The 19420-nt window shown below is 36.6% G+C and overlaps 2 protein-coding genes across 2 annotated transcripts; both read left to right on the forward strand.

The window, feature by feature from the left end:
- Positions 1-330: 330 nt before the first annotated feature.
- LOC124403647 (importin subunit alpha-5-like) lies at positions 331-7184 on the forward strand (the record flags this gene model as incomplete). Its single annotated transcript, XM_046877345.1, has 13 exons — positions 331-355; positions 1917-2002; positions 2385-2484; positions 2668-2762; positions 3196-3327; positions 4073-4161; positions 4555-4654; positions 4844-5010; positions 5517-5595; positions 5697-5822; positions 5903-6030; positions 6655-6848; positions 6946-7184. Coding segments are annotated over 13 exons (1521 nt in total), but the record flags the coding sequence as incomplete, so codon positions are not given.
- A 3708-nt stretch (positions 7185-10892) lies between these two features.
- On the forward strand, positions 10893-19079 carry LOC124375397 (importin subunit alpha-5-like). The gene is made up of 13 exons (XM_046833709.1): positions 10893-11043; positions 11387-11483; positions 12631-12730; positions 14247-14341; positions 14795-14926; positions 15686-15774; positions 16595-16694; positions 16828-16991; positions 17533-17611; positions 17702-17827; positions 17915-18042; positions 18640-18800; positions 18914-19079. Exons 2-13 carry the CDS (start codon positions 11403-11405, stop codon positions 18991-18993), a joined length of 1335 nt encoding a protein of 444 aa, XP_046689665.1. The 5' UTR covers positions 10893-11043; positions 11387-11402; the 3' UTR covers positions 18994-19079.
- The last annotated feature ends 341 nt before the right edge of the window (positions 19080-19420 follow it).

Raw genomic sequence — 19420 nt, forward strand, 5'->3', positions numbered from 1 at the left:
GCTCTCACATAAAAACTACAAATACCACTAATCCTGACCATAACAACAGTGTTCCTGACCTTTTATTCCACAGGCGATTTTTATAAACTTAGCCTAAAGTCTTTATTTTCGTTTTAGTTTTAACTATTTGACGAACTTCTAACTCCTATACACACACACACACACATATATATATTTAATTTTTTTTTGGAAATAGGTGATGTCACAGTGGTTTTGGATCAGAAGTGGGCGGAGCTTATACGGCCTTTTTAAGTAGTTGCGCCACCTAACACTCTCACAAGTCCGTCTGAGTGGTTGATTGATCGCTGCTTTTATTGATTGTATCTATTTCTTCAACAGAATCGTTTTAAACAAGGTAACTTTTGAATTAGTAAATTCATAAGATGCACGATAAGCAATATATTAAAACATAAACCATGTAATTGGATAATGCAATAGTTCAATTATTAAAATCGATTTATCACCTAGTTTACTGCTCCTAAAACCATTGAGACCATTAAACAGCGTGAGTCGTTGGGTTTTGTGCCTGAGTGAATCATAGGAAATGTAGTTAGGAAACAAACTCACGCTTAAGATGAAACGCGACATGCTCTCACATAAAACTACAAATACCACTAATCCTGACCATAACAACAGTGTTCCTGACCTTTTTATTCCCACAGGCGATTTTTATAAACTTAGCCTATAGTCTTTATTTTCGTTTTAGTTTTAACTATTTGACGAACTTCTAACTCCTATACACACACACACACACACACACACACACACACACACACACACATATATTTAATTTTTTTTTGGAAATAGGTGATGTCACAGTGGTTTTGGATCAGAAGTGGGCGGAGCTTATACGGCCTTTTTAAGTAGTTGCGCCACCTAACACTCTCACAAGTCCGTCTGAGTGGTTGATTGATCGCTGCTTTTATTGATTGTATCTATTTCTTCAACAGAATCGTTTTAAACAAGGTAACTTTTGAATTAGTAAATTCATAAGATGCACGATAAGCAATATATTAAAACATAAACCATGTAATTGGATAATGCAATAGTTCAATTATTAAAATCGATTTATCACCTAGTTGACTGCTCCTAAAACCATTGAGACCATTAAACAACGTGAGTCGTTGGGTTTTGTGCCTGAGTGAATCATAGGAAATGTAGTTAGGAAACAAACTCACGCTTAAGATGAAACGCATATGCTCTCACATAAAACTACAAATACCACTAATCCTGACCATAACAACAGTGTTCCTGACCTTTTTATTCCCACAGGCGATTTTTATAAACTTAGCCTAAAGTCTTTATTTTCGTTTTAGTTTTAACTATTTGACGAACTTCTAACTCCTATACACACACACACACACATATATATATTTAATTTTTTTTTGGAAATAGGTGATGTCACAGTGGTTTTGGATCAGAAGTGGGCGGAGCTTATACGGCCTTTTTAAGTAGTTGCGCCACCTAACACTCTCACAAGTCCGTCTGAGTGGTTGATTGATCGCTGCTTTTATTGATTGTATCTATTTCTTCAACAGAATCGTTTTAAACAAGGTAACTTTTGAATTAGTAAATTCATAAGATGCACGATAAGCAATATATTAAAACATAAACCATGTAATTGGATAATGCAATAGTTCAATTATTAAAATCGATTTATCACCTAGTTTACTGCTCCTAAAACCATTGAGACCATTAAACAGCGTGAGTCGTTGGGTTTTGTGCCTGAGTGAATCATAGGAAATGTAGTTAGGAAACAAACTCACGCTTAAGATGAAACGCGCATATGCTCTCACATAAAAACTACAAATACCACTAATCCTGACCATAACAACAGTGTTCCTGACCTTTTTATTCCCACAGGCGATTTTTATAAACTTAGCCTTTATAGTCTTTATTTTCGTTTTTTTCCACAGTGGAGGACGACTGCACAATGCAGGTTGATGGGATGTCAGACAGTGGCTACCTGGAATCCCAGGCCAATGACATGGAACAAGTGACGGTAAGATGCCTGCACTCGAAAACAAAAGCATGTACATCCTTTTTAAATTATAACCCTATGTGAACTTATATTACATAACAATAGAGATTTTTCAAATTTTACATTTGTAAATAATATTTGAATATCAAATTGAAGGAAAAACCACTAGGAGCATGTGTACTGTGTGTAAATATATATATATATATATATATATATATATATATATATATATATATATATATATATGTGTATATATACATTTTTAGGCTTTTTGTGGCTAAATGTTATAGTAATCACTGTTCATTATGTATATAGAGTGCACCATGGATGTTCTCCAGGGTTGTCTTATAATGAACATACTTTAATACTTTAATTAACCGAGGTCTTGTGCTTTATTTGTCAGGGTGGTGTTATAACCGAGGACATGACCCAGATGATCTTCTCCAGTTTTAAAGAACAGCAGATTGAGGGAATGCAATGCTTCAGGAAGCTTATGTGTGAAGGTTAGAGGAAAAAAAAATCTCACACACACTTATGTCTTATTATACTTGTGAAGACCTTTCACTGACATTTATCCTCATGGGGTCAGCCACATAACAACATACACACACACTGTGTATGTAAAATAACAGTGTATGTATGTAGTGTATAGATGCTCATGTAAGTGATGTCTGTCCCATTGTTAGAGCCCAACCCCCCCATTGATGAAGTCATAGCCACTCCTGGTGTAGTGGAGCGCTTTGTGGAGTTCCTGAAGACAAAGGAGGAACCCAGGCTACAGGTGAAACCCACACAAAAATATCAGTGACTCTTTAGTGATGCCCCAGTTACAGATCAAATTATATCAATACGAGATGTCAAGATGTTTCTTTAAATGTCCTTTAAAGCTTTGCTTTTGGCCCCACTTCAGTAGGGCTTTTTTTTATAAAAAATTATGTATTTCCTGTTATTATTGAAACAACTAGTATAAATAGTATAAAAAATAAATATATCAGTGCTGTTAAATAATCCAATAAAATGCATGAGTGGAGCCATAGGATATTTAAACTGAATATTTGTGTATAGCTTGCTACTGGGTAAATGTAGGGTGCATCTGACAATAAACACACCACGCCAGCTCATGCCTCCTTCATGCTGGAGGAATGTGTGTGTGTGATCTGCTTGGTCTAAAAAAGGTCATGCCATTGTGGCAACTGTGTGTTGTATCTCCACAGTTTGATGCAGCATGTGTTTTGACAAAAATCATCTCCGGCACATCTGAACAGACAGGCGTGGTGATCCAGGCTGGTGCTGTGCCCATCTTCATAGAGTTGGTTAGCTCAGAAAATGTGGATGTCAAGGACAAGGTACAATCAACCATACTGCAGTCTTACTTAAGCATGTTTCCAGACTGACTTCATTGAATATTGAATATACAGTAATTGTAGTGGTCCGGGTCATGGGGGATTCGGGATAGTGGTGAATTTGGCAATACTGATAATGCACACACTCATTCACACATGGAATGATTTAACATGGACAAGCCACCCACCAGAATGTTTTTGTGAGGTAGGAGGAAACCCACACAGCCATGGGGAGAACATGTGAAACACCACACAGACAATAATCTGACCTTCAGGATCTGTGACCCTCGAGCTGTGAGACGGCAACATTGCCTGCTGCACCGTCATGCAGCATGTATCTGGACAAGTGTATTGCATATGTGTAGAAACAGAACAATACAAAATGTTTACATATTGCTGCCAAAAAGCCAAACACGTGTCTTGTCCTAAAGGGGAATCCTGAATCCTATTGCATTTGAATTTGTTCTATTGTGTGAATGAGTGGAACTGTCTGGGAGTGTCTCTGTCTGTCTGTCTGTCTGTCTGTCTGTCTGTCTGTCTGTCTGTCTGTATGTCCCTCTCTGTCTGTTTGTGGCTTGTCTCTTGCTTTTGACTCTCTTTGTCTGTGTCTTTCTCTTAAGACAGAGAGAGAGACACACACACATAATTGTCTCTGTGGACCTCTGTCCTCCTTTCTTTTTGTTTTAAATTTTGATTCATGCTCTATCCTTCCGTTTTTTTTTTCTCATGGTCTTGTGTTCCCGTGCAGGCACTGGTGGCGTTGAGAATGATTGCAGAAGATAGCACAGAGTGTAGAGATTATGTGTTGGATTGCAACATCATTCCCTCTATTGTACAGTAGGTTTCTTTCAAAAATGTCCTTAATTTACTTTTTAACTTTTATCTCCAGTTTATATGCTGCAGCATCTTTCCCATGCAGTTCACATAATCATCATTACACACACACACACACACACACACACACACACACACACACACACACACACACACACACACACACACATGTGCTGTGAAAAAAAGATTTTCCCCCTTCCTGATTTTGTATCATCTCTGGTTATCTTTGTGTAATATAAACATTTTTTAAATGATCTGAATTATTTAGGTGTGACTAATATAAAGATATATATATATATATATATATATATATATATATATATATATATATATATATATATATATACACATACACACACACAAAAACTGTTAATATGTTGTGTGTATGTTATACAGGCTCTTGACCAATCAGAATCACTTGACTACTCTGAGAAAAGCAGTTCTGGTTCTGAGAAATATGTGCTCAGTCTGGAGCCAACTACCAGATTTCAACAAGGTAAGACTCCTAAAATGGGCATTTGCATTTTATGTATTCATTTTAGATTAAAATTTTATTCTACGAATTTCTATTGCAGCTTGGCAGTTTTTATAAGAGCATTATTAGACATACTTAAGTAACATATTGAATACTAACTGTATGTGTGTGTGTGTGTGTGTGTGTGTGTGTGTGTGTGTGTGTGTGTAGATGTCACCGTGCCTCGGCGTGCTCTCCTGGCTACTTCAGAATGTGAATGACATAGATGTTCTGATTAATATATGCAGGACGCTCGGCTTCCTGATGGGCCGTGAGGAAGAAAAGATCCAATCCGTTATAGACTCGGGCGTGTGCCCCAGACTGGCAGAGCTGCTACTGTAAGATATTACTCTCAGGCATAGAAGGTGGTAAAGTGTGCAGTTAGACATATAATCATGGGGATTTTTGATGTCCACAACATTGTCCACACAATGCACAATTCTACATCTACTGCAGGTGGAAGGCTGGACAGGTGGTGCATTAATTAGCTGATATTTAACTTGCAAAACCCAATAATTTTCTATAGCTGATCAAAATTCAGAAAAGGCTAGCAATGTGTAGATTCACTTTATGAATATTCTAATGACAGCAAAGTAATTTGCATATTACAATGGTATAGGCTAGACATGAGGTTGTTCTAAATGTGATTAAATAATGCATACATGTGGAAATAAAAGGTTTTATTTATTGTACACATTAGCCTGTATACAAGTGTGCAAAACACAGAAAAGACAAAAATCTCCAGCTCATATAATGATTGTAAGATCAGTGCAAAACTCCATCTTATTTTGCTGTTCAGATCTGTGATTCTTCACTCTATTCTTATTTTATTATTTTTTTGTAGACATCCATATGAAGACGTTGTCTTTTCTGCGCTTCACGCTGTAAAGAACATCATCTCAGGAAATGATGCCCAGAAAAACGTGATAAAAACAAAGTTTTACCTTTAGGAATGTGTTTCGCATACCAGTTAAAAAAGGACATTTGGGATGTTTAAAGTGTTTTTTGTGTTTTACCTGAACAGGTGATGCTGGATTGTTCGGTCCTTAGGGGTTTACATTACCGGATATATTTCTCTAGTAAACGCGTTCAAAAACAAAACTATTATGCAATCACCAAATTCACTATTGGTACCCAGTCACACATTCAGGTACGTTCTGTCAGACTCAGTATATACTCAGTTATAGTATGTTTGTACTTAATTAAGAGTCCCCTTCCTTTTTTCTTTAGAGGGTGATAGACAAAGGTATGTTTTCTGGACTTATTACAATGCTTCATCGGTACGAGATCGATTCAGAGTTTGATGCAGGATGGCCCATTGCCACTGCTGTGGTCTGGGGCTCTGCTGAGCAGATCAGGTCTGTATTACTTCAAACTAACTATTCAAACATAATTATAATTCGATTTGATTTTTGTGTAAAAAAAATTCTTCATAAAAATAAATTCAAAAAAAGTAGATGAACAGCACAATCTTTAACAAGTCACTTATTCAGCTTATAGTCTTGTGGGCGTGTATTGACCTCTGCTGTCACTCAGTGGGTGTGTACTGTCTGGTGTTATATTTTTCTTCATTTCAGTAAAACTGATCTAGAAATGCATCAAATTGAGAACATCTTATTTTCATTGTCACTTTGTTGCTTGCTGCTGTATATAAAATTATAATTATTCATTTTCTATTATGTGACTTTGAAGCTTTCTAGTGTGAATGTAGGGTCAGATATGATCACTTGCTATAGTAACAGGATCGAACCTCATCAGATAGTATGTCAAATCTGACCATAATTAGTTAAATATTGGAATTATTCACTTACACAAAAGGGAGAGAGCAAAACTTGTAATTCAATAAGTGCTGAACTGCAGCCATTATAGACCACATGGGGAAAAAGGCACCTTTGACCTTTAAATAAAGATGCCTGTTTTTTTCATTCTGTCAAGGCAAAAGGAAAATTAAAAGGATTTTCTTTATACCTTTCTTTAAACAGGCATTTGGTGGAGCTGGGTTGTATCGGGTCTCTCTGTTACCTTCTGGGATGCAGTAACTCCGATATGGTGCATTTTGCACTGTTTGGCTTGGAGAAAATACTCACACTGGGAGAGATGGAGGCCGAGGAAGGAGGAGGAATCAATCCGTACCTTGACCTCTTCATGGCAGAAAACAGTTACTCCACACATTCAGGTTTCTATTTTTATAATTCCTAATAAAAATATGAAACTTTTCACAAGGTTTTAGTCTTAAATTATTAAGGACTCATTTGCTCCCTTTCACCTTGCAGTCCACCTAACGCTGGAGAGCCTAAAAAGCCATGAAGAGGAGGTAATCCGTCGGATTGCATTTAGACTGATTGAGAATTATTTCAGCCCCGAAGATGAGGACGCAGACCCGGCACCTGCTGTCAACCTGCAGCAGGGCGATGCACCGATGGAGAACTCAGAGCTCCGAGAACCAGAAGAGCCACAGCAAGAGAGTGCTTAATATGTATATAATGATATTAAAGCATGTCACATTGCAAGAGCCTGTGTTGCTGGTCAACTTCTTTAACTTTCATCTTTCCTGCTCCTTTCATATTTGCTGTAACTTATTTTTAAAGAGCGACTTCAGGAATATAGAGCTAGATTAACCGGCAAAAAAAAAAGACCACCATTGCAGCATTGGAACACTCGAAAGACTCCCATATTGCCCACCTTACGGTAATTCCTACCACCGAACCCAAAAAAGATCCCCCATCCAACATAAACAAGCATTAAAAACTAAAAGTTGCATCCAGCTAAGAGTCTGTTAGGTCCCGGTTAAGTTCAATTTCAGTACAGTTAGGGGGAAGAAATGCGAGACATACAATCGCTTGTTGTTTTTTTATGAACATTTATTAATATTTGTGAACATCAAAAGTTGACATTTTTTTTACATTTTTTAATAATTTGAAATAAAATTCCTGCTTAATTAAAAAAAAAAAATAATAATAATAATAATAATAATAATAAAAAGAAAAGAAAAGAAAAATAAATATATATATATATAAATATAATATAATAAATCTAATTAATACAATATTTTTATTACATTAATTAAATTAATTAAAATATTAAATTGCCACAAATTAAATTGATTAAATAATGAAAAGATTTTATTAAAAAAACATTTGGGTGACAGGAATGTGTATATAATTTGTGTTTTTATAAAATATGTATTTTTAAGTAACTGTTCTACTTATTTCTGCATTTGAAAAACATAAGATATTCATTTATTAATTGAATTTATTTATTTATAAATGAATTTATTCTGTCCTACCTTCATTCAGAATCGGAATCAGAAATTGTTTTATTGTGTAATGTATGTTTGCACTCGTGATAGATTTGTTTTGGTGACAGAAGTATTCAGTTTTCAAACATTTCTTTTATAAATGAAAAGTGGTATTGCACATTTTTTCTAAGAAATTAAATAAAAGGTATTATTGCATGGAAAAATACAAAAATAAATAAATAAAAATATATATAAAAAATATATCTTAAAAATATTGCACATATTTTTATTGCACAATAGAAGTTGTGGGAAGAAGCTTTTCCTGTGCCTGGCTGTCCTGCTTGTGGCTTGGATGTGAGGGGCTGCTGCCACAAGGCTGTTCATGGTGAGTGGAGTGAGTGTGGGGGTTTCTCCTGAAATCAACGTTTCGATCAAATCCATTTGAACAGGATGCTGATGATGGCCGCAGTGGCTGCAGCTCTCTGTGATGGCCTGGTCAAGCTCCACCGAGGTGAAGTCTTCCTGGTTATCTTCTATTCCAGCCCAGGTTTCGGCACCAGTGTAGTAGAGCTTTTTGTTCTGTGCTGGAAGGAAGACAAACGATGGTGAATCACCAAGCACTTTGTTGTTTTTAAATGCCCTAGTTATTTTGTGGAAAAGGTGTTCTGGTAGCATGGTATAGACAGGACAAAAACTCCTTCAACTGTTGAGCAGTGAAGATGACATTATTTCAGAATTGTTCAATTGTTTATAAATTGTTCTCTAATTATGATCGCCAGTGTATATATATATATATATATATATATATATATATATATATATATATATATATATATATATGTGTGTGTGTGTGTGTGTGTGTGTGTATAAACGTGAATATTGTTTAATGTTGGGATATTTAAATCGCCAGAGATCTACTCAATTTTGAGTGTGACATAAGTCAATTAACACAGGGTTGTAAGAACTGTGATGACACCTGGACGGATATCTTTCAAGCCATTCATCACTAAGCATGTTAAAATCACCACCCATAATTATAATCACAGTTTGATAAATGAGTTTAAGGCTTCTGATGCCATTGGAAACGTCGGAAGTCAACTGTCTGTTCTGAATTGCATTATTAAAACCGTAAACATTGACCAAAATATAGTACTGATCATCCATATTCATGACACAAATTAGCCAGTGACCATATTAATAAATCTAGAGGTCACTGATTTCCCAGGTGAGTTACAAAACAAGATAGCCACACCTGCTGATCTAGTGGACCAATGGTCAAAGATCAGTTTCTCTCCCCACTGGTTTACCCTATAATTTTCATCCTCTTGTTCTGAGTGCGTCATGCAACTAAATAAAGTGTGCTTTTTCGCCCTTGCAAAACAAAAATCACGATTTAAACTCAGGGATCTCTCTTAAGCCCTAGCATTAAGTGAAATACAAGAAAAAAAAAGGATTCATAACAAACAAATTTGCAACCGCCAGCAAATATTATCAACAGTCGCACAGACTAAGCTTTGAAGAGAATTAATTGGTCGTCCTGTGAACTGAACAATGACCTGCCTTTTGTTTTCTTTACGTCAACCCATTCGATGAACCACAATGAGTCCACAATGTGATTGATGCTTGAGGACTACACTGGGGAAATTTTCCCCAGTAGTACAGCAACTTCCTGACGTATTTCTTCCCCTTTCCTTTATTTTCAGACCACGAATCCTAAGATTCCACAGGCTTTTGTATCACTCAAGCTTTAAGACACATTCCATTAACTCTGCATTGTCTTTCTTCAAAGCCGAAACTTCCCGAACAGAAGATTGTAACTGAGTCTTGCAGTCTGTGATTTCTGCTTAACATCATTGAGTTGTGCTGCAGCTGAGAGCCGAGTGTATCCACTTTATCAGTTGGCTGCTTAATTGCTTCCAAGACCGAATTCATACCTTCTTCTCCTTCTGTCCCTGAATCCTTCTTTTTAGCTGTTGGTGTGTTCTTTAGCGGCGAGAAGTAATCTTTTCTTTTTAATTTTTCTGTAGAATCTTTCAACTTTATTGCATAGTCATGACAGTCAGTTGCATCGTTGCAAAGAGATAGAGCAAGACTCTTTTTCTAGTCTTTATGGTGCTCATTTCTTTCTGGTGTTTTACAGTTGTCTACTAATTGTCAATTCAAAAGGAGCAAATGTTGGTGATTGGATGTCGAATTATTGACAAACAAATTGGGACAGGCCTGGAGAGCTCAAAATATGACATTACCTGACTTACTTGAACCATACTTGACATTACCTGATCCATACAGGAAATAGTTATTTACTAGTAATTCTCTGAATATAAATACTTATTTTGTATTTATACATTTGGATTGATTAAATTGAGTAATTGATTAAACTGGCACAAACTAAATAGATTAAATAAAAATAAAAGGGAAAGTTAAATGAAATAGTTTACATTTGTTTTCATACTGATCCATTTGGGCCATACAGATGTGTGTGTGTGTGTGTGTGTGTGTGTGTGTTTTACATTTAATATTTAATTTAGTAAAAATACTTTCTACTTAATGTTTTACTTATTTCAGCATATTTTAACAGAGGTATACATTTAAGAAACACAAAAAGACTCGCGCTTTTCCACTTACTGTTTTAATTGCACACGTGCAGCGATCTTTGGGTTGCCAGGTATTCATTCCGGAATGAATGACCAGTAAGAAACGATTTTTTTTAAATGTATTTATGTATTTTATACATTTTGGCGGCCGCGACGACACGTTATAGAAGTTTCCCTGCAAAAAAACGCAAACTGCAACCCCGTATGTTTTCCCACAACCGCATTTTACAAATAGCCAAAATGTGCGGTAAAACCGCGATCCTGGCAACACTGCCGTCGGCGCAAGTCAGTCAACGGCGCTACTACTTCCGGCGGAAATTGTTTCATTAATCGTTTATTACAGCGCCCGCAGGAAACGCGTGGATTTTTTTTTGTTTTGGAACGTCACAGAGGTTTTAGTTTATACGTGGGCGGAGCTTATACAATGCCCATAAATAGTTGCACTTTCCGATACGCATACATTGTGCTTTTTGTGCGTCTGAGCTGTTAAACGTACATTTTATTCCATCGATATCTAAAACAAAATCCATTTAAATAAGGTATATTTTCAATTCACAATTGCATAATCTAAACATTCCATTTCCATTTTAGAAAAGAGAGTTTTGAAAAATTAAAAAGGACAGTTGTTTTTAATTTCTTTTAAAACTTAAAAACTTTTAAAACAAACAACAGAAAACATAGTAATTTTCCTGTTTCTTTTTGGATGCATGGTAAAGAGAAACTAAAATAACAAAAAAAAATTTATTTCAGTTTGTCTAATTGTGAAACTGCAGAATCAATACATAATCAATATGACAATTGTTTTTATGAGCTACTTTGTAGAGTTCACTCACTTACTCATTAAGTTTGATAAAACATTTGAGCATTTGTGTGGCTTTACAGCTGTTCAAACGGAGAAATGTGGCCACAGAGGAGGAAGATCTCACACTGGAGGATGACGGGATGTCAGACAGGGTCCGATAACGTGGAACCAATCAGGGTAAGCGTGTACATCCTTCTTAAATTGTAACCCCTTGTGAACTAACAATAGTGATTATTCATGTAATGGATTTGTAATTTATATTTGAATATTGGAAAGAAAAAAAAAATCCTGTTTATGCGTGCTGAAATTCGTATCGCTGAAATGTTGCCCAACCACAATGTGCTTTACATTAGAAACATCTTAAGAAGCAGATAATGTTCATACAGTATATTTGTTTGTTTTTCCCCTCGGTCTGTATTAATACACCAACTGGCACGTAATATGTTATTATAATTAATTTTAGCTCTAACTTTGTTTCACTTAAGTCAGCCATAGGGGTTTCCCCGAATAATCAAAACTTCGATAGGAGGAGCCTGATTCCATTATAAATACACATTTGTATCTTTTCTCAGGTGTTATAAAACCAGGATCATGCCATTTTGGTTGTATGGGTGTGCACAATATCTGATTTTACATAGAACTACCGTTTTCCTCTCAATAAGTTAATAAACAGCCTATTATGATAATGCTGTAAATAAAAATGTGAATAGACAGACACTTTTGATTTGAATTTTCAGCATGCGTGAATAAATTCAACCTAATTCCTCCCCAGTGACAGATTTGAGTTTCACTTTACATTTATTTAAATACAATATTTTACAATGTCTGGGAGATTTAGTAAAAGTATATTCTGTCCTAATTTAATACTGTAATTTTTTTTATTGTTTTTTAGTTCATTGATGTTGTGCTGTACTTATACTACAATGTCGCTGATTTAATTTGATTTGCCAACGTGAAATGCAAATCTGCAGTGTGGCGTTTCTACAGTTATTTGTTTCATATATACAGTATATATATGTGTGTGTGTGTTTTTATTCTATATCTTTGTGCGATGTTTTGTACATGGTGGCCTTAAAATGTTATGAGGAATCATTTTACGACATCTTCCAGCCACCTCGAGAGAGAGACACACACACACACACACACACACACACACACACACACACACACACACACACACACACACACACACACACACGACTATAGGCAAGACTTGACAATTCTGATTCGACTATGTAAATCATTAATTAGGGACACCTTTAGTCAAAACACAGGACTGGGCAACACAGAGCAGTTTATTCAGGTCTTGTGTTTTATTCATCAGAGTGTTGTTATAACTGAGGACATGACACGGATGATCTTCTCCAGCTCTCCACAACAGCAGCTTATGGGAACGCAACGTTTCAGGAACCTTCTGTGTAGAGGTTAGAGGAGAAATCACATACACCTTTCTCTTACTTTACTTCTAAAGACCTTTCACTGACAAAATGTAATAGCAATCTAATTATTGCTATTCCAACATTCCAATATAACCCTAACATTAATAATTAAATGAAATATGTCTGTGTTCTTGTTAAAATGCAGTTTTATTTATCAGCCACATCTTGTCTGACATTCATATCCATATATAAACTACATGCCAAAACACACACTGTGTATATAATTTAACTGTGTATGTATGTATGTAATGTAGGGCTGCAACTAATGATTATTTTGATAATCTTTTAATCGAGTGTTTTTTTCTTCCGATTAATCAGATAAAACATTAATTTTTTTAATTAGATGTTTCGCATATAATAATTATATAAAACCCCAATTCCAGGTATTTATGTATAAAAGTAAAAAAAAAAATCAAAGGCCCACATATTGAGTTGAAGTATCTTTAATTAAGACATTTTAAAGCTTATAGTGGCTGCTTGTTGAGTGCATGAGTAATTTCTCCTTTGAACAAATTCACTCAGGTTGTTTCTTTCTGTAAAAATGAAATGAGTATGCAAGTTGAAGCAATTTGTGTAAATCAACATCTGTTTTTTGTATTTGGAAGATGGCAAGCTGACAACCATGTTTAAAAAATAAAAAATTACACGCACGTTTTGTTCAGTTGTAAAGATATAAGCATCTAGAATATTTAATTAAGTTAGTTTTGTATAATAATTAAATGATATATGCATCAATTAAATATAAAAACGAGCATTTGAACGTAGTAAAGCCGCAGTAAATCACGTCTGAAAACAGATAAGTTACTGTTGTAGTAAAAAAATGCTATAAAAAGAGAATAGAATGGAGAAACCCAGCAATATAACAGACTTCATTAAAAAAAACTAACAATATATTGGTGTGCAAATGCATAAACATTAGCTGTAAACCCCAACAGTGACTAAAATTGTGATCGTTTACTGCTGCTGATTGCGCAACCTGATGCTCGCGAGTCACGACAGAACAGATGCAGTGCAACTGTCCTGAAGTTATCAAACAAACCGTTTACACACAAGCACTTTATTAAACTACACCATTTCACATGATGAGAATTATACAGTTTTTGCTGATGTTTCGCCTTCATACATGACATCAGTGTGTTTTCTATTCACGTGCTCGTACACATCACTGTGGTACTTCCATACCACACAAACTCCACTTTGCAAAACTTCCAGGTACAGGTTTTTTTGTTGCGTTTAATATAAAATGCTCCCATGCCTCGGATGACTTGGGACGCACACTTTTTCCTGCTGCCGATTGACCCTGTACTGTCTGCTATTTTCGCAAGTGGCTGTGTTGTCTTGCCATCATGCTAACCCCTATCTTGAACAGCCCAAATAATCAATAACAAATTTGTTGACAACGAATTTTATGATCGATTTTTTTCCAATTGTTTTATCGATTAGCTGCAGCCCTAATGTAGTGTATAGTCGCTCATGTAAGTGATGTGTGTCCTATCATTAGAGCCTGACCCCCCCATTAATGAAGTCATAGCCATACCTGGTGCAGTGGAGCATTTTGTGAAGTTCCTGGAGAGAAAGGAGGACCACAGGCTACAGGTTAAAAAAATACATACACATATCAGTGATTCTTTATGGTTAGCCAGTGATGAGATGTTGCTGCCCCCAGTTAGGATCTGTTCAGTATTAAGTTGTTATCTTTATAGTTTCCTATAAATTATAATAAATAATTTCCTGTTAGAATTGAGCTAGTCTAAATATAAAGACAACATGTACTCAAGCAAACTAAACTGCTGTTAAATAATCTGATAAAATGAGCCATTGAGTATCTAAACTGAATATTCATGTATAGCTTGCTACTGTAAATGTAGAGTCTGACTGAAAATAAAAAAAACATACCACCTCATTCTTTAGATGCTGAACAGCCAGGATCCCATTTGCATATCGCTATTGTGAAAAGCTCATGCTGGAACAATGTGTGTGTGATCTGCTTGGTCTGAAAACGACAGAAGTAGAAGGCCATTGTGGCAACGGTGTGTTGTATCTCCACAGCTTGAAGCAGTATGGGTTTTGACAAACATCGCCTCTGGCACATCTGACCAGACACGCGTGGTGATCGAGGCTGGTGCTGTGCCCATCTTCATAGAGATGCTCAACTCAGACTGTCAGGATGTCCAGGAGCAGGTAGAATCAACTATACTCCAGTTCTCTGTTTATTTTTAAAATGCAGGGCAATTCTCCATGTGTTTGCAGTATAAGTAGAATAATCGATTCTAAATTATCAAACCGTAAATCAGTCGACTCAGTCCGATCCGGTCTGGGTCATAGGGGATACAGGATAGTTGTGCATCTGGCATTACTGGGCATGGATACACTCATTTACACATGGAATGATTTAACATAGACAATCCACCCACCAAAATGTGTCCAATCTGACTTCGGGATCAGGATCTGTGACCCTGGAGCTGTTAGACGGCATTACCTGCTGCACCGTCATGCAGCATGTATCTGGACAAGCGTTTATATGCGTACGTGCAAACAAAACAATCCGAAATCAGGCTATGTTTATTTATATATTGCTGGCAAAAGGCCAAACACTTGCCTTGTCCTACAGGGGAATCCTGAATCCTGTTGCATTTGAATTTGTTCTATTGTGTGAATAATTGGCACTGTCTGGGAGTGTCTCTGTCTGTCTGTCTGTCTGTCTGTCTGTCTGTCTGTCTGTCTGTCTGTCCCTCTCTGTCTGTTTGTTTCTTGTCTCTTGCCTTGCTTTGCATATGGTTCTATGTATTTGTCTGTCTTTGTTTGTTTGTGTCTGTTTCTCAAGACACACACATAATTGTCTATGTGGATCTCTGGGCTTATTTCTTTCTGTTTTTCATTTTGATTCATGCTCTCTCTATCCTGTCACATTTTTCCTGATGGTCTCATGTTTTTGTGCAGGTTCTGTGGCCGTTGGGGAACATTGCAGGGGCCAGCACAGAGTGCAGAGATTATGTGTTGGATTGCAACATCATTCCTTCACTTTTACAGTAATTTTCTTTTCAAAAAACATCTGACCTAATTGATTTCTTTGTTACTGTTTATCACCATTTTAACACTACTGCAAATAATTAGCATTACTCACACACACACACATATATATAAATACAGTATATATACACACAGTGCTTTTTTTGCATATTTGTCACACTTAAGCACATATGAATATTACACAATGATGGCCAGAGTAAATACAAAATGCATTTTTTAAAACAATGATTTCATTTATTAAGGGAAAAAAGCTGTCCATACAGGTCTGGCCCTACACGAAAAAGTAATTGCTCCCTAAACCTAATAACTGGTTGTGCCACACTTGGAGGCAACAACGGCAATGAATTAAACATCTCAATTGGATTTAAGTCCAGACTTTGGCTATGCCACTTTAAACCTAAATTCTTTTTTAAGCCATTCAGAGATGTGTGTTTCAGATCATTGTCCTCCTGCATAATCAAACTGTGTGCTTGAGTTTGACATCATTTGGGATTTAGGATTTTCTGGTAGAGTGTAGAATTCACAGTTTTAATAAATAAATTGTCCAGGTCCTAAAGCTGCAAAGCGACCCCAGACCATCACACAACCACCACCATTTTTGACTGTTGGTATGATTTTCTTTTTATGAAATGTGGTGTCAGTTTTAAAGTTTTATAAATGTACATCTTTAGTCTCATAAGTCCACAGAATATTTATTCATGATCAGCAAGGGATTGGGTGGCAGAAGGTCAGCAATTACTTTTTTACATTGGGCCGGTCAGGTTTGGACTGCTTTTTTTATTAATACATGAAATCATAATTAATCATAATCCTTTACAGGCACTTGACCAGATGGAGTAGCTTGTCTATGATGAGAAATGCAGTGTGGGCTTTGAGAAACCTGTGCAGAGGCAAGAACCCACCTCCAGATTTCCACATGGTAAAATACCGGGATTTCAAAGATTTATTCATAAGCATTATAAAATGTAACACTGGGTGTTTAATCCTAAGTATATTTACTTAAGTGAGATATTAAATACGAAATGTGTGTGTGTGTGTGTGTGTGTGTGTAGGTGTCACCATGCCTCAGCGTTCTCTCCTGGCTAGTCTGTGTGAATGACACAGACATTCTGGTTAACACATGCTGGACACTCTCCTACCTGGCAGACGGGCCTGAAGATAAGATCCAATCTGTTATAGACTCAGGGGTGTGCAGCAGACTGGTGGACCTGCTACGGCAAGATATTACTTTTCATATATTCATTCTACTCTACATATGTTCATGGGGTTTTAGATGTATAACATTGTTTACACGATGCACAAATCTGCTGCAGGTAGAAGGCTGGACAGGTGGCGCATTAATTAGCTGTTGGGCATCTTCCATACCACAAAGATTTTCTAGGGTTAATCAACATTTAGAAAAAGCTCAGAATGTGTGGATTCACGTTATGGATATTCTAATGACAGCAAAGTAATTAGCATATTACAGCATGGTAATTGTGGTATGAACCTCATGATTTTGATGTCATTGTTCTAAATGTGATTAAATAATGCAAATACAATACAAATACAATACAAATTCTAAGTATGATCCGTTCCTGCCAATTCCTGTACACAGCCTGTATACAATTGTGCTAAAACAATGAAAAGACAAAAATCTTTCAGCTTATATAACGATTCTAAGATCAGTGCAAAATTGCTTCTTATTTTGCTGTTCAGCCCTGTTTAGTTTTTACTCTATTCTTATTTATTTATTCATATATTTTATTTTTTTGTAGACATTTAAATTATGAGGTGGTCTTACCTGCGCTTCGGGCTGTGCGGAACATTGTCAACGGAAATGACTCCCAGAAACAGGTCATAACAACAAAGGTTTACCTTTAGGAATGTGTTTAGCGTGGCAATAAAAAAGGATTTTTGGAGGTTTAACTTTTTTGTGTGTTTTAGGCGATCCTGGACTGTTCTGCCCTTCAGGGACTTCTTTACCTGCTCTGTTGCCCTCAAAAGTCCATTAAGAAAGAAGTCTGTTGTACGATCTCTAATATTACTGCTGGTAACCGGGCACAGATACAGGTGGGTCTCTGTCAGGGTCACTATATACTCAGTTATAGTGTGTTTGCACTTGATTAAAAGTTTTCCACCTCTTCTACCTTAATTAAGATGGTGATAAATGCAGGGCTGCTTCCTACTCTTATCTATACTCTTGAAGTGGCCGATCTCGAGACGAGGGAGGCGGCAGCAAGGGCCATCACAAATGCTGTGGTCGGGGGCTCTGCTGAGCAGATCAGGTCGGTATTATCTAAATCGAACTATGCAAACATGAATACAATTTTATTTAATTTCTCTCACCATGACCCTTGCTGTCACTCAGTGGGTGTGCACTGTCTTGCGTTTTCTTTCTTCTTCTTTTTCTCGCTTTTAGTTTTCTGATTTTTTAATGCATTAAATTGAAAATCTCAATTTCATTGTCACTTTGTTGCGTTCTGCTGTATCTATTATAGATGATCATTCATTTTCGATTATGTGACTGCTGCTTTCTATTGTGAATGTAGGGTCAGGTATGAGCACTTGCTATAGAAACAGGATTTATTCTCATCAGACCATAACGAATTAAATATGGGAATTTTTTTACTTTCACAAACGGTAGAGAGCAAAACTTGTGATTCCATAAGTGCTGAACTGCATCCATTATAGACCACAAGAAGTATCTTGTAGATAACCAACAATATTTCAGCATGGGACAAGTGCAACTTCTATCTGTTGCAAGCAGAACCCCACAATGTGAACAAAATTCTAGGGTTAAATGAAGATGCCTGGATTTGTCATTCTTTTAGGGCAAAAGGAAAATTAAAAGGATTTTCTTAAAACTTTTCTCTTTAAAACAGGCATCTGGTGAAGCTGGGTTGCATCAATCCTCTCTGTGACCTTCTGACCCTGAAGGACTCCAACATTGTGCAGGTGGCACTAAATGGCTTGGAGAACATCCTCAGACTGGGAGAGAAGGAAGCCCAGCAAGGAGGATTCAACCCGTACGAGGGTGTATACGGTAACACGACACATTCAGGCTTCTATTTTTCTAATTAAAAAAAAAAATCGAATCATCTCATAGATTTCAGTCTTACATTATTAAGGTCTCATTCGCTCCCTTTAATCTTGCAGGTCTGATTGATCACTACTTTAGCCCTGAGGATGAGGATCCAGCCCCGTACCCCCCCTGTCGACCTGCAGCAGCAGTGTAAGGCTCCCATTGACTGTTTTCAGCTCTGAGCACCAGAGAAGAGTTCTCAATAACACTATAATTATTAAAGCATGTGATGTTGCAATAGCCTGTGTTGCTGGTTGACTTCTTTAAGCTTCACCTTTCCTGCTTCCATCACATCACTGGGTTCAAAGAGCGACTTCAGAAAAAGAGATCTCTGCTGGCAGATCTTTCTCTGAATGCAACTTATATCTGCGAATGATCCCAAATGCAGCTGTGTGAGGTTTTTTTCAACCACTTGTTTCACACCTCCCCACTACTGCTCCCTCCACTGGCTTTCGGTAGCTGCACACATTAGATTCAAAACCCGGATGCTTTCCTACAAAGCAAAAAATGGACCAGCACCCTCTTACCTCAAATCTCTCATGACTCTTTGCAATGCACCACACTCCCTCAGATCTTCTAGC

Source organism: Silurus meridionalis, chromosome 21 (genome assembly GCF_014805685.1).
Source record: "Silurus meridionalis isolate SWU-2019-XX chromosome 21, ASM1480568v1, whole genome shotgun sequence".
Lineage (NCBI taxonomy): Eukaryota > Metazoa > Chordata > Actinopteri > Siluriformes > Siluridae > Silurus > Silurus meridionalis.

What these genes read in the sequence shown, in the direction of transcription:
- LOC124375397 (XM_046833709.1), top strand. Translation starts at nt 11,403, where the DNA reads ATGTGGCCACAGAGGAGGAAGATCTCACACTGGAGGATGACGGGATGT. An exon ending in ATCATTCCTTCACTTTTACA is followed by an intron (nt 15,775 to 16,594) that starts GTAATTTTCTTT and finishes AATCCTTTACAG; the next exon opens with GCACTTGACCAGATGGAGTA. An exon ending in GTAACCGGGCACAGATACAG is followed by an intron (nt 17,828 to 17,914) that starts GTGGGTCTCTGT and finishes ACCTTAATTAAG; the next exon opens with ATGGTGATAAATGCAGGGCT.